The sequence below is a fragment of the Brachycentrus maculatus genome, unplaced genomic scaffold, assembly GCF_059751285.1.
Source record: "Brachycentrus maculatus isolate JH-2025_06_01 unplaced genomic scaffold, ASM5975128v1 h1tg000257l, whole genome shotgun sequence".
NCBI classification, from domain to species: Eukaryota; Metazoa; Arthropoda; class Insecta; order Trichoptera; family Brachycentridae; genus Brachycentrus; species Brachycentrus maculatus.
Window position 1 is genome coordinate 206249 of NW_028281008.1, and position 15691 is coordinate 221939.

The 15691-nt window shown below is 35.0% G+C and overlaps 1 protein-coding gene across 3 annotated transcripts; it reads right to left on the minus strand.

Annotated features, from left to right (window-relative positions):
• Positions 1 to 60: 60 nt before the first annotated feature.
• Cul3 (cullin 3) lies at positions 61 to 13687 on the minus strand. Of its 3 annotated transcripts, none has more exons than XM_088265761.1 (16): positions 13648 to 13687; positions 13185 to 13358; positions 11240 to 11437; positions 10691 to 10876; positions 8993 to 9196; positions 7980 to 8159; positions 7145 to 7339; positions 6813 to 6989; positions 6555 to 6725; positions 5532 to 5639; positions 5321 to 5445; positions 4799 to 5069; positions 4099 to 4268; positions 3864 to 4002; positions 3383 to 3535; positions 61 to 2028 (listed from the first exon to the last, which is right to left on the minus strand). In XM_088265761.1, the coding sequence occupies exons 2-15, from the start codon at positions 13239 to 13241 to the stop codon at positions 3383 to 3385; spliced, it is 2334 nt and encodes a 777-aa protein (XP_088121887.1). In that variant the 5' UTR covers positions 13242 to 13358; positions 13648 to 13687; the 3' UTR covers positions 61 to 2028. The 3 variants fall into 3 exon arrangements, with proteins under 3 accessions (XP_088121887.1, XP_088121886.1, XP_088121888.1); XM_088265760.1 differs by having other exon boundaries at positions 13588 to 13687; XM_088265762.1 differs by lacking the exons at positions 13185 to 13358; positions 13648 to 13687 and adding an exon at positions 12101 to 12355.
• Positions 13688 to 15691: the final 2004 nt, after the last annotated feature.

A 15691-nucleotide genomic window follows, 5' to 3' on the forward strand; every position in this document is an offset into this window, starting at 1 on the left:
TTTGTTCTATGGTAAGGAATATATACAGCATCAGAGGAGTAGAATAAAAGTACAAAATAGTAATTTTTACTATGTTTTATTATAAAGACAAACGTGTAATACAATTTGACTTCACATTCATTAGTCACCACCGAACCTAGAATACATCCGTACCGCAAATGTAATATTATTTAGTCTGTCTTGATTCATGCATTACGGAATATACAGAGATATAATATCATTTTAACATTGCAATGTTTGTGAAAGTTTACAATATATATATATTCTTTTAAAGGCTCATTTTTATAACAAAACATACACAAACCATATTCTTTATAAATCTTATAGGCATATTATATTTATGGAAACAATCATTAAATCTCCGCAGCGGCGAATCAACAATATGACTATTTACAAATGATGAATTCTCTCTTTGTACCTCTGCTACTATATCCCGGCGTCTCCACGTGCCATTGGCAGCCTACTGACACTCCACGACGTGTGAAGAGAAGCTCTTTTTTATTGGCAAATCGATCCTAAAATAACTTTATAAAACAATTTATGTCAGCCCGAATGAATCAAGTCCAATCGAGAAAACAAATTAATTCTTTCAGTAGTTAATGTGAAAATTTAATAGATAAATATGATTGCTTTCTAAGCATTGTGTTACATATTTGTTTAACTTTCAACCATAAATATGAATGAATCAAATTGAATTCAGAAAAAAAAACATTTGAATGCAATTAAAATGACAGTATCAGATAATAAAATTAAAATCATTTAAATAATTGTAAATTAGTTCTCCACATATGTTATCTCCGAGATGTGACTGCTGATTGCGCATGCTTGTCATAAACTGCATAATTATTTTATAGATGAACAACATACATATCATTATATAATACTTCACTATTACATATGTACTTTATAAAATAAAATAAAAATTCACAGAATCAAGTCAATATCTACAAGTAAAACAAGCTGTCTCAAAATAATTTTTTGCTTAAATCAAAGAAAAAAGTAGTACCCGTCCAAAATAAAAAAAAAACTAGCATTTAATAACTTCGATGAAATAAAATTATCACAAATAAAACTAAAAAATCAACTTAAGGAATTGCTTGGATTCAAAATATTGGATTTTATAAACTAAAATAATATTGATAATGATCAATTATGTTCTATGATCGATTATGCTCTCTGGATATATTTACACAGAAAATTTTCTTCAGATTGCTATAAATACAAGGTTATAATCATAATATGTTTCTTCAAACAATTTCAATTTCAAATCTAGGAAAGGTTTCTAATGCATTTTTTTTTCACAATTGAGAGGAATTTAACTGTCTTTATATGTATTATGATTCCAACATTTGAAGATTTTTTTTAATAGCAATTTATGGTGCAACCATATTAACCAATACATAGTTAGCTACAAAGTAGTCCAGTCAATTTAATATTAAATAACTCATTTCTTGGAGTTATCACCTCCATAATACATAATACATCTCCGAGACAATTTAATTTCAAATCAGTCTATCTATGTATGAATATTGTAAAATTTCATCCAATACTACTTCTATACTGGTGTGTTCTGGCATTTACTGCAAACTTGCTTCATTCCACATTGTCATAAAAACATAAAACTTACTTCTCAATAAAAATAAGATACACCAATTCAAATCGTACTATTATGAGTTTAATATCAAGAACAACCGAGTCATCACACTTAATTTCTCGCAGTTACATGGATATCGTTAGATTTCAAACCACACTATTCCTGGACAGAGCGGTACTCGGTCCGAGTTAAACTTTTATTTTCTCACATCACCGTATTTCAAAATAGTATTATAATAAATGAGAAGCTCCACAAAATGAATTATTCTAGATCAGTTTGACAATATTCCGGAATAGAATTCCTCGGTAAATAAGTTTTACACTATTTGTGTCATAGATATAGTTCAGTTGGCAGGCACGATACCGGATAACGCACAATAGTGAGATTCTGAGGCTGAAGGGACGTTGCAGACACCACATCCACTGCACCGCTGTCTGGAAAGTACACATCGTATCAATTCAACACGTTCGGATATCTACACACTTCACACTTTTCTGGATATTATCTGTTCTCAGGCAGACTTTACGTCTTCATATCCTTAGAATTGTTGTATTTATTAAATTGCCATTTCATCATTTCTAAAATTCCATAATATACTATTATTAATATATTATGGAATTTTAGATATGATTTAATGAAAATGCAATTTGCAATTTGATTTGAAAATGCGATTCTACTGAATTTATTTATTTTTGCGATAGCTATTTTGCCTTGGATTATCGAACTCTCAAAAAAACCAAATACACATATTTAAGTACAAAATTTGTGAAGCAGGTTTTATAAAGTTAGATTCTTTATGTAGTTAATCATTAGATAAGTGATTCATATTTCACGGACTTTTCATACATATTACATTTGGACTTTCAAATTTTCTTTCACATTTTAGAGACTATTGTTTTTAAAAATAATTTTAAAAACATCTAAATAGAAAATAAATGTAAAAAGAAAACAATTGAAAAATAATTGATCTTTTACAATTTTGGAAAAGTTATTTCAATTCCTCCTTTTTTTTTGACTACTAAAATCTCAAAAATGCTCATTTTAATTACTGCTTTTGTTATATTGATGACTAAAAATACGAATTACCTTTGAAACATAGCCGTGCATCCAGTTTGTGTGTGGAAAATGGGTTAAACATACGGATATTTGTAATTCAAATTATATCTTGAATTTTCGATCTGAGCTTTCACTTTATCACAGCTCATTAAATTGAAGCAACGTCATTTCAACAAAAAATGTCCGGATTTCTATAGGTTCTCATTGCCCACAATTTATTTATTTAACAAGCATTCCTTGAAAATTTTCTTCCATTAGAAATGAAGCTTTTAATGTAATTGCCTTGGCAATCAAAAATATTACAAACTAGGCCGTTGTATGTAGATAAAATGGTAAAAATAGGATAGTCAAAATGAAAAATAAATGGTAATGTTTTTTAAAAAAATGTTTATTATAAGATTGTAAAATTAGGTTTAAAAGCAAATCAATAAATAACAAGAGTCCCGCACAATATTAGATCTGGAAATACGGTAATCATATACAAAGTTTTTTTGCCCCATTCAATGTAATGAAACCCACCGATCGCAACAACTTTTATTTTTACATTTATTTTATTATACTCGAATCAACTGAGAGATCAAAAGTTACAACAAAAACTTATTACATATCTATACATATATATTTTGTAATTTTTTTCTTCAATGATATGAGAGATCGCAAAAAGTAGGGCCATTCTTATCTAAATGGAGGCGATATTAGCAATAAAATGCGGATTGAAGTGAGTAGGCGTACCTATGCCACGTATGTGTAGAGTTTGCGGTCGTCCGGAGTCCGCGCGAGGTACTCCCGCTCGATGAGCCCCTCGATCCTCTTCTTGATGACCACCGGGGACGGGAGGAAGCGACTCTTCAGCTGCTCGGTGACTTCGGCCACCAGGACATTATGCTGGAAAACATGTTACACTTGCACTAAACTAGTCATTACTAAGCGGTGTGAAGCTCCCAAAAGGTACATTTATCTACCAGACTATTGAATTGAACATATGTTTAGAGTATTCATTCCATGCCCACAGTGTAGTAAAACCTTGCCATTTTACAGCCAATATTTAAATTATTTTTTAAAAATTAAATTCAAATATATATCATACGGCAAGATAACCCTAAAACCGTGTACTGAAAATAACCTCGTTGACCTGGGAACCCCAGATAGGAAGAACTGGTCACTCGGGCTGTTGGGACTAACAGATGGCTAAGATGTAGGGTGGGTGACTTACCGTCATTTTCTTGCGCGCCTTCATGATGCGCACGATGGCGGCTTCTATTTCGTGCTTGCGGTCCTCGTCCACCTTGTTACGCGTCTCCCGCCGTTCTGGTTCTGATTCTCCTTTGGCAGCTACTGTTTGAATCTTAACCCTGCGTATGAAAACATTGCACATTAAATATGCGGTCCTTTCATCAGTCAGTTCCTTTAGCGCACGGTGACTGATGTCCCGTAGTGGGTCAGCTTACCTGTGTAATTTGGAGGTGAAGGCATCGTTGACGTAGAACACGTGGAGGGGCTCTATATCCTTAGTCTTGGGGTTCTTTAGAAGGACTCTCTGTGCCGGCTTACCGAGAGCGAGAGATTGAAGCGCTCGTACTAATTCTTTTTCTGGAATATCCGTCTCACTTTGTATCTCCTGAAAATGTATTCAATTTAGTCGAGAGGATAAATAAAAAGTTAGATCTAACAGTTCACAAAAATAACTAGCTGGCAATAGAAAATCACAGAAAACTACCTCAGCATTGACAAAATCGACATGACAGATTATAAAAACAGAATCTTTCCTTAATAATAGATTAAAGAGTAAATTAAGTAGAAACTTTTTTCTGTTTTTACATTGCAGATTATTAATTCTACGAAGAAAAAAGTGATCGCTCTCGCACTCCAAATCTTTGGTAAAACAATTAGAAAACATTCAAAGGGATACACACCATTAGGAGAATGACATTATGTTTTCTTAAAACCATTTCAAAATCAAAGTATTCTAACACTTATTCACACTAGAACGGTGCATAGGGCACTGGATCGCATCGACGCATGTTATCTAACCACTACCCTACGAAGGCGGACAGTTTTTATATAATGACTGGAAAACCAAAATACATAGGAAGGATTACTATTGTTAGGTAAAGGATGTAGTTGTTGCGCTTGCTGGGAAATAACAACCTCGTAAGTGAGTCCATCTCTGTTGTTGAAGAGCAGCAGGACGCACATCTGGAAGGTGGAGACCTGGATGATGTGCTTCCTCTGTATGGGGGGCGTGCTGGAGGAGGTGGTGGGCGCGGCAGGCGGCGCGGAGGAGGAGGGCGCGGTGCCGGCGGGGACGGCAGGGGCGGCCGGCGGCGCCACGGGCCCCCGAAACACGGCGTTCAGGTCTGCGTTGCCGAGCTGCGGCTGCAGAGATAGCTGCCGACCCGAGTGCTTAGCCAAGTAGAACCTAAAACGGTGATAAGTCCTCACATAAGCCCGATGATATATCCTCACAATATGATAAAAAAGTACATTTTAATATTTCCCTATAAGAAATTACAAAGGAATTAAGAAGAAGGAAGAGTTAATAACTAACTCTTAATGAGAATTAACAAAAAGTATATCAGATTAAAAATGAGACGAAGCGCCCTAACAAAAGATGAAAAAAGCTTGGTAAACTAGCCCCGAGAGTAATTAAAAAGTAAGAAAGTTATTCACCTGCGGAAAGCATCGAAGGCATTTCTCGGTGCCGAGGGAATGGTGCAGTTGGGAGTGGCGGACTGCGTCGGCCAGAATCCGGTGGTGAGCACTCGGACCGATAAGTCTACCCCGTGAAGATTTGTCTGCAAATCACACGTACATATTGTAACGCACAAAACATTTAGGCTCCAGCTGCTAGGAAACATTCAATTTGCGATGCCGCACTTACCCCTGATGATGCTATAACCTCCTTAAACTCTTCCATTATTGTGTTGGAAACAGTCATGTCTTTAAACATTCCTTCCAACTTCGATGTAAATTGACAGCCACATTCAGTCTACAAACAGAGATAAAATATTACGAACACATTTTTGTCGCCCAGCTGTCGTGGGTTAATTAGTACCAGTAGTGGAGTTTAAAAAAATGTATTTTGCAAAAACAAAACATTGTTTTTAAATAATTATATCTTTGAAAATATTTAATGTTTTGTGATGGAAATTTTCTGTGTAGTACTTACTATACCGAGTGGCATGGTAGAGATGTTCAATAAACACATTTTTATTTATTTCAAAACACATTACATACATAAGTTATATTAATATATGGCTATAACTTTAAAAAAACTGTAACTGTAAAACCTGCCTAAACCGGATCCCCTACATACCAGAAACCTGAGCAAACAGAAAGTAAATTTACGAATGGAGTTACTTTCTATGTAAAATAACACTCTAAACCGGAACTGCCTAACGCAGAAATGGAATAATTTTTGGGTAACCATATGTATAGCAGGCATTAATTTTGAGCACAAGGATTCCTAGAACATGCACAAAAGTACGCTAGAACCATTAACTTTAATCTTTCTATAAAGGAACTCCTGGAGTCAACTGCAATATGCAAAGGAGATTATACAACATTTTCTTGTGCAGAAATTGTTACAATGCACATTTGCAAGACATATGGGGACAGGGAAACACTATATGTGCTTAAGCTGAAAATAGAGTAAAAATGTTTTTTTTTTATTTACAGAATTTTGTTTAAATTATTCCTTCATTGTGATCATTAGTAATTAAAAAATAAAATTACTTTCTTCAATAAAATTCACCCTTATCCAAACCGGAAACCTGCGAAAAGGGAAAGAAACAACGGATTGTGTTCTGTCTGAGGCAGGTTTTACTGTATTTTTAAACTACATCTTCAACAACCTACGAGATAATACGCAATATTATTTTGATGACGGATAGGAAAGGTATACCTTTAACTTGGAGATCATGTTCTTCTCGCTATCGTCCGACACCGACTTGTTGAGGAGAAGCCTTTTGGCGAGATGTTGCTTGTAGTATCGCTCAAACACGTCCTTCTCTTGCAAGAAGCGGAATAAAACCATGGTCTTGTCCAGTACCGCTTCGATTTCTTGCTCACTCATCTGAAATCCGACTTCCGGTATGAGGAACTCTACTCAAACTACTTATAATTACTATTTATTTTGAAATAATGTGCAAAAAATACTTACTCCTTTAACGCCTTTCTTTAATTTATCATCAATGAATAGTGACAAATATTCCGGAGACTTCTGATTCAAATTAAGGAAATATTCAAAGTCCGACGCTATCATTTGTTTAAAAATTTTGTCATTATTAAAAGAATTATGGAGGAAATGGTCGAATCTATCTTTTAGGTCTAACAAATTCTGAAAAATAAAACAACAAGAATGAGAAAAGCATTTTTATACATTTCAATGAATTTGTGTAGTAATGTGTGAAGATACTGCATAATGTATTAAGATTTGCATATTCCAGTTACCAGACCATTGTACTATAATACCAAGCGGTCTAGAGTGCTAACCTGTACATATGTGATGGCGTTGATAGCCTCCTGGTGGTCCTGCACGAGGGCGCGGCCGCGCTCGCGCAGGTGCGCGCTGACGGCCTCGCTGACGGCGCGCAGGCCGAGCGTCACGCGCCCCAGCAGCCGGTAGATGCAGCACAGCTCCGCCGTCTTGGTGTTGCGCAGCATGTGCACCACCCCGCTGTTCTCCATCTGTGTCCGACACGCGCAAATATTGTAAGCTCTCTCATTTTTCATTGCGTCCCCAAAAACCACCTTCGCTATTAAAGATTATTTGTCCAACCGGTCCTTCAATTTACTTTGCAGAATTCCATAATTTATTGTTAGTTATTAAATATTATCAAATTAATTAAAAAATTAAAAATCAATTAAAAATTATTATTAAATTAATTTACGTAGATTGAAACACAATTCGCCTAAGTTTCGCTAAGGCATTGTCAAACTGTGTCAAAAAAACTAAAATCAAATACATAAATAAAATTTCTAAGGATTGTAATAAAGATAAATGATGTCACTCTGATGCGTACAGATTATAAGTTACTTTAAACATATGGTTCAGGACAGCATCGCGAACACCTTCCGGGGAGAGTTTGTTTATCACGTTAATCCTTCCAGTTTATAGGTACCTTTCCATTCTTCGCTGCATTATGTTACATGCAATTTTGATTCTTGGTTTTGACACACTAGTTTTACTATATGTACTACATTACTATCAATAATTCTGCTTTGTGTAAATATTGTCACACAATCTTTATAATTGATCTACCATCAGCTCGGTAATGGAATTTGACCATATTTAAGGGTAACCCGGTTAAGTGTAAGTATGCGTTACCTCTACGATGGTCTTCATATGGTGCTTGATGAGTTCCTGCTCCAGCACGGCCACCACGCGCGGCTCCGTGGTGTCGTCCAGGTAGTGTCTCGCTCGCTCCCCCTCCTCCGCGATGCGAGCCTCCACACGCGCTATGTACACCGCCGCACTATTCTCCGCCAAGAACTTCTGAGACTCCATCTGCAAAAACGCAACATCAATCATTAACACGGTTTTACTAAATGATAAGTAATTGTTACGGACGTCAAGCCGCCATGTAGCCTTAAATCATTTTTGTAACGATTTGTAAATCGTATTATTATTTGTAAATGATTATGTGAACATATCAAGGAACCCGGCGCTTGTACGTAGGGCGATTGTTTCCAAATAAAGGACCTTTTTCCGCTATGGAGACAACGCCTACAGCGCCGGGGTATATACGTTAGGTTTTGTATATTGTTCTATATTTCCCTGCGACGGATACCCGACTGCGCCCCACTCGCCCGGAGGGAAGGCGGGGAGCGGGGGGCTAGGTCGCCCGCAGAAGGGGTCCGTATGGACGGAAAGAACCGTTACGGCGGCGTAACGGTACTTAAATACCGTTAGGTAGGGCTGGAGGCCTCCGGCACGGTTTCATACGGTTAGGCGCCCTTATTTGATTCAATAAATGTGTGTGTACTACAACTTGTTTTACTTCCTCCCGCCCACACTTCGACCCGGCAAGAACTGACTGCTTGAGCTCTCCGACACGACCTTCGCCTGCACCCTGGACTACGAATTGGACCCCATCCACTACGGATTCCAGACTGCCGCAAACTTCTTTAGGACTACCAGTAACAGCTCTTTTCAGAGGTCTGAGCTAGGCTTGCTGCTACTCAGAGTTACTGGCTTCTACGACCTTTACGACCTTCGGCTTTACGACCCGAGGACTGGGCGACACGATCATGACAGGCCAGCAAACCACATCGCAACTGATCCCGCGACGTGTTCTTCGTTGGCGTACGGAGGGGACGTCAGTGAAGAGAAATACGTACCCTGTAGAAGTCGGCAGACTGATGCAGGAAAGGCTTCTCGAAGTCTTCCTCGTACACCTGTCGGGAGTTGATGCCGAGAACCAGCAGCATCTGGCAGGCGGCGCGCACGGCCAGCCGGTCCGCCACCTCCCCGCGCCGCTCCCGCGCCACCTGCTCCAGCAGCGTCTGCCGCAAGTGGTCCCGGATGCAGCCGTATCGGACTACCTGCGCGACAACAGAGTACACTTGGGTAGTTACATAAGGTAGGCATAGTAGGCACTGCTTGTGTATCTATATACAACGCGAGTAATTCTGCCTATATAGAATGCACACCTCTGCTCAACATGCCAAGCCAGACTAAAACTCCTCCAACCTAATAATATTTTTGATATTTTTTACATTTTTTCATGATGATTTATTTTATGCCACCATTAATTTAAAATAAATAAATAATTTATTGCATAATGCAGGCAATTTATGATGCTACAATTTTTACATTCATAGTGCAATTTAAACAAAAATACGCTACTTAAAACATTAACCCCGATAAAATACAGGGTCATTCATTTTTCGGTTTCGAAAGAAAAGCTAAATGAAACACACACAGCGATACATTTTTTATGAAAATTTTATTTCATTATAATGTTTAGACTTTACCATTAAGTGTGAAAAACAATATCATCAAATGGCACCTTGGGAAGATTCGATGCATGCGATTCTTTTGAGGTCATTTTTAACCACTTTTTCGCACATTTCGGGCGGTTTCTCGGCCATAATGAGTAATGTTGGTTTTGAATGCGCCTAGAGCTTGAGGATTATTCCTATAAATACGGTATTTTGCGTAGCTCCACAGAAAAAAATTATATATATATTTATATATATATATTTAAAAAAAAAAACTAAATTACCATCACGCCGCTTTCCCCAGGGGTAGGCAGAGAGAATAGAACGCCACACCACTCTGTCCTTGCAAACATTCTTCGCCTCTTCCACGTTCATGCATCTCCTCATACATACCCCCCGATTGTTTCGACGCCTTACCTGACCACATTCAAGTATTTGGCATACTTGATCGTGCCAAGTTTTTCTCGATCTTCCTCTGCTGTTTTTTCCAATTACATTCGCCTCATAAATTTGTTTTACCGTTCTTTCCTCACTCATTCGTTCTACATGTCCAAACCATCTCAACACACCTTTCTTAATTTTATCGATAATGCTTGTCTCAGCTTTGCATTCCTTCCTTATTTCACTATTCGAACATCTATCGTACATCGTTTTGTCGCACATTCTTCTAAGAGATCGCATTCAGTCTACTTTCATCCTTCTTTTGCCAACTCCATATTTCACTTCCATACGTTAGGGTCGGAACCAGGACTCCATTGTGTACTGCCAGTTTAGCTTTCTCTGATAGGTTTTTATTTGCTATAACTGATTGCAGTGCACCATCCACTTTGTTCCCAGCATATATATAAATATTACAGATGGATAGAAGTAATTGTTGTTTTGCACAGATCTTGATACCTTATCTTCAAAACTCATTTTGTAGATATATGTTAGTATTCATAATCTAACAATATCCAATATCCATGATAATAATATCCTAGAAAAAGTAACTAAATCCTGCAGCGGTTCAAGAAGCTGATACAATAGAAAAAGCTTTAAAAATACACACTTTATAAAACATTACTTTCTAACTCAGCAGTAAAAAGGATCACTTACCTGATCTCTGAAGATGATGAGTCCGAGATTATAAACATTATCTACTTCATTTTGTTGAACGTATACTCTGTCCATGTACATGAGGATATCCCGAATCATGACCATACTTGTTTGGTGATCGGTCCATGCGCTATTTAAAGTTTGTAAAAAGTTATTATGAAGAGAGCGTAGAACATCTTCCCGAACCTGAAATATTCAACACAATATGTCAATTATTTCTTCTATTTCTGAGTAAACTATTATCTTTTAATTTAGGGTGTGTTAACCTTACTTTAATTCTCCTAAATATTCTGAAATATAATCCAACATGCAGAATTCTCTACAAGATCATAAACAAATTTCTGTTCTGTTATAAAAGTTTAAATTATTCCACCACTCTAAAAGGAAAAGTCCCACAGCAAAAATCTAATTTTTCCATGAGCCTGAATCTTTTCAGAAGAAGCGGAACATCTCAAAACTATGTTTTTGCAATCGGTACATTTTACCCGAACGGGGATGATATAGAAGATGGCAAAAGTGTTACATTTTGTAAATAGGAAAAAGTAATACTTTGCACTCGAGATGATGTGTGACAACTTCCTTGAGTCCGGTGTAAAGTCTCTCCCCGTGCTTGTGGAGTACCATAGTGTAGGCATTTCGGTATAGCTCCTCAAATGACAGCCCAGAGTTGTTTTTTTTCTGGATTTCTTGAATAGCATTTTTAAGAAGAGACCATATGCTTTCAACATACTTCTCATCCATAGTCATCTGCAATTTATACAATATTACTCTCAAATACAAATTATTTCATTATTTCCGGCATAACTCGATATAGAAGTTACGTTATATTACAAAACCATTAATAAGAACAGTAGCTAATATACTTCTGTCAATATTTATTTATCTTTGCCAAGAACTGACTCAGTTGTCGGGACAAGAATCCATTGTTAATGAAAATTTTCAAAATAAAATTAATTGAAGCGGTGTTAACCTTTGGGAATTTAATACTTGCAATCTGATCACAACATGACTTCTTAATATCATATTATAACCATAACAACTAAAACAAAAAATCAAAGTCATAAAATGTGCATCAAGGATAGCTATACCATTTTTATATGAAAAAAATTCTGCGCATTTTCATTGGTCGGATCTAGAAAATATTTTTTTAAATTTCACAATTAAAATTGTAAACACCGTTGAGTTATATTATTGAGATGACACTCGATAAAATATCTAAAAATCTGGCACTACATAAAAAGATGAAAACCGTGGAAAATAAGTGTACCAAAATCTTTTGTTGCACAAGGGGAAGGAGAAAGAAAGGGCTCTCAAACTGTTCTAGTAATAATCTGGGAATCAAACAGTCAGACAATATAGAGACATTACAAGCGCCCTGTCACACCTAACCATAATAAATCATTGGCATACCCATGAAATCACATCCATATCATGTGGACTTTATAAAAAATGGTTGACAGGCAAAAAAAAATTGAATCATCGTGATCAACAAAAAAATTCGGACATAAAATCTGTACAATACTTTAAAAAAACTCTCGCATAAATATTATTTACTTTATAAAAACTGTTACAGATTAAGAATTGCACTAAATTATAAGATAAAACCTAATTATTTTTAACAACACAAATTTAGCAGACAACCAAATGAATAAAGCCAACATAAGTGCATAATAATATGAATATTTAAATTCAGAACAAAGGCAACTTTCAAAATAAGAAACATAAAATGATCAATATTTTTATCATTAATTATGAGAATACCTAACTACAATACATAAATAGACAAACAAAAAATATTGAGTTTTGTTATTATTTTTTTACATATTACAGAAAAATATACACAAAATTTCCATAAAAACTTCTGGGTATGTGCTTTCTGCTATTAGCAGTTGCAAACATCGCCTGTACTACAATTTTTGAGGCAAATAAGTCCCCCCGCAATGACATAATATTAATATTTTTTAAATACTTTGAATGTATAAGAAAAAACCGGTTATGTACATGGTAATATTTTCCGCCTATGGAGTTCTGTCGTTAGCGCATTGGTTGCTGCGCTACAGGCCCAGGGGTCGATTCCCCGGGGGTCAAAATATATATCAAGATCCAATGTTCAAACCATTGACTACTGAATGAAAACAAAATTTCAAGAAATAAATAACTATACAATAGCGATTATATTTTATAAATGACAGAAACATTAGGTGCTGTATGTATTTACATATAAAACATAACATAACCAAGAAAAAAATTAGCATACTCAGGAAAGAAAATGGTTCAATAAAGGTTTCCTTATAAAAATATTCCAACAAAATCAATGCTATAGGATGATAAAAGCATAAATATTATAACAACAATATATTTATTGTTAAAATTCACTTGGGGAATGTTAAAAGCTGATAAATTGAAACACAACCAAGGTCAGTGGCAAAGAGTGATCTAACCTCTCTGACAAGGTTTTTATTTATTTAAAAATTATTTGTATGAATTAACTTACCGGAAACGCTCGAATCCTCATTTTGCCTTCTTTTTTAGGTATTGCACTTTTCATCATTGCTAATTTTTATCACTCCCTTGCCCAATAAAGGTCCAGTCTTACACAGGCACCGAAACTGAATCTTTGGTCATTAATTCATCGTCATATTCGACATTTTTTAATATATGAAAATACCTGAAAACGCAGAAATCACCCAATCAACTGGTTTATAATTAAAAATGAGTATTAATTTTATATTTACACGAAATACACAGTTAAATTTAGTGACAACTATGTCAAAAACAGATTTATCCTACAAGCGGACGTCATTTTTTCAGATATCAATCGGGTCACTTTAAGCTGATATATCTGATTCACGCTTTCAGAATTTGAATAAGATATATTTAAATTGTGTAATTCATACCGATTTAGTCTAAAAAACAGAATTATTTGCTAATTTAACGAGATTTACTATATCACATACTTCCATTTGTTTCTGTTTCAGCTATTTATTCTTCTTCTTCTTCTTCATTCACAATAAGGACATTCACCCGTCCTTCTGTATATTACTTTTCTTTACACGAAGTACCAACCTCACAATTCTGCAGTAAGTACTTACTTTCAAAGAAAAAAAATCTATCTACCCACAATCTATATACAGGGTCCCGTAATTCAACGTATTCCTTTTAAGAGGTGTTAGGTCACCTCATGACTCACCAAAAAATGAAAATATGCCCTTAGTAAAAGTGCTTTAGATTTCGAGATATTTCCACTTTAATGAATTTTCCGAAAATCTACCCCTTAGATACGTTTTTTAAGTGCCACTTCTTCTAATTTTCATATTTTAGGATTCTTTACTACTTATGTTTTAAACTTATGTTTTACAACAAAAAACAAAAATAAATGAAATTAACATAAACATTTATCACTTTACTAAACCAAAGCAATTGTTTCCATCGTAATTCCTAATAAATGAAATAATAAAATCAGCTCATTTTGCATTAAAAAAGCAAAATCTTTTTTTTTAAAGAAAACATAGAAAATGTTATACTGTTTTTAAAATCACATAAATTGAACAACTTCTTTAAAAAAACTTGCCAGGTTAACGTGATTTTTTTCAGGGTAAAGAGTCAAAGTATTTTAAAAACATTGACCGGGCATTAATTTTTTTCCACCACGGCAAACCAGTATTGGTTTAATATGTATTAATATTTTGGACTGTGATCAGTAGAATACTTATTCAGTATTATGAAGAAAAAAAATCCTAAAATATGACAATTTTAAGAAGCGGCAATTAAAAAAAAACTGATTTAATGGGTACATTTTCGGAAAATTCATAAAAGTGAAAATATCTTGAAAACTAAGGCACTTTTATTGAGGTCATATTTTAATTTTTTGGCCTAACACCCCTTAAAAGGAATACATTGGATTATGGGACATCCTGTATGTATGCATACTAGTTTACGGACTGTGAAAGCCACCATATTCCCGGGTCTAATGAAACACCTATTAGCTTCCATTCGTTCACATACTTTTTTTTTTAAATGTAGTAAATCATAAAAATCAAAGATATAAATAATCACAGATGATTTTGAAGTCCCGTCAACGAAAAAATCACTTCAGGGACCCAATGCTAAGATGAATATTTGTATTTGCCATATATGTGTATTTAAATGTCACCTACGTATTTTTTTTTACTATGATCAATATTTGTGAAAGCTCTCCAGGCGACGAAGTCCTAACGAGGAACACCAGGTTTACCCTGGCTATATTTAAAGACACTTAAAAATGAACTATATACACTCCTTGCATGAAACTAAACTTCCTCAACCAACATTTTGTATTAGTTTGGCGATAAGATCCAGTTCAAAGACTAGAGTAAATATGTATTTTACAATTAATTTATATCGTTTGTTCGCGGTGTATCCGATAATCCAGAAATTATGTAGAGCATTTATTTCTATGTTGGTGATAAAATATGTTACCTTAAAAATAGTTAACATGTAATTTTTCACATTCTAATATATGTAGTGCACTAACTATTCTAAATGATTTCACTTTTGCTGCTGATCTATTCCATGTTTTTTTGTGATATTACGAAACTCAGAACTAATCTCATGATTTCATGCCTTGAAGTTAACACTGTCAACTCAGTGCAGTGCCCTATGAACCACTTGGTTCCCAATAGGGGCTAAAAGACACCTTGATTAGGCAATGTTAATATTTTCAACCATTTTTAACTAACCACTTAAGATTTTATATCGGAATCTAGCCAGTTCTGCGGAATTAAATTTATTGGTTTAATATCCAGATAAACTTTTTAATTATCTACATTTTTTTTTCATTTATATAACTTTTTTTAATCAATTTGAAATATTTTGACGTTTCAAAATTAGGTAATTTCACACACCCCTCTGAAGGGTCCAAGATGCTGGACCTACAAATAATATTGGAACCTGTAAAGGTGCAAAGCTTGATAATTTTTTTACATTTTATTGGGGGTGCTATGTAATAAAATAAAAATAAAA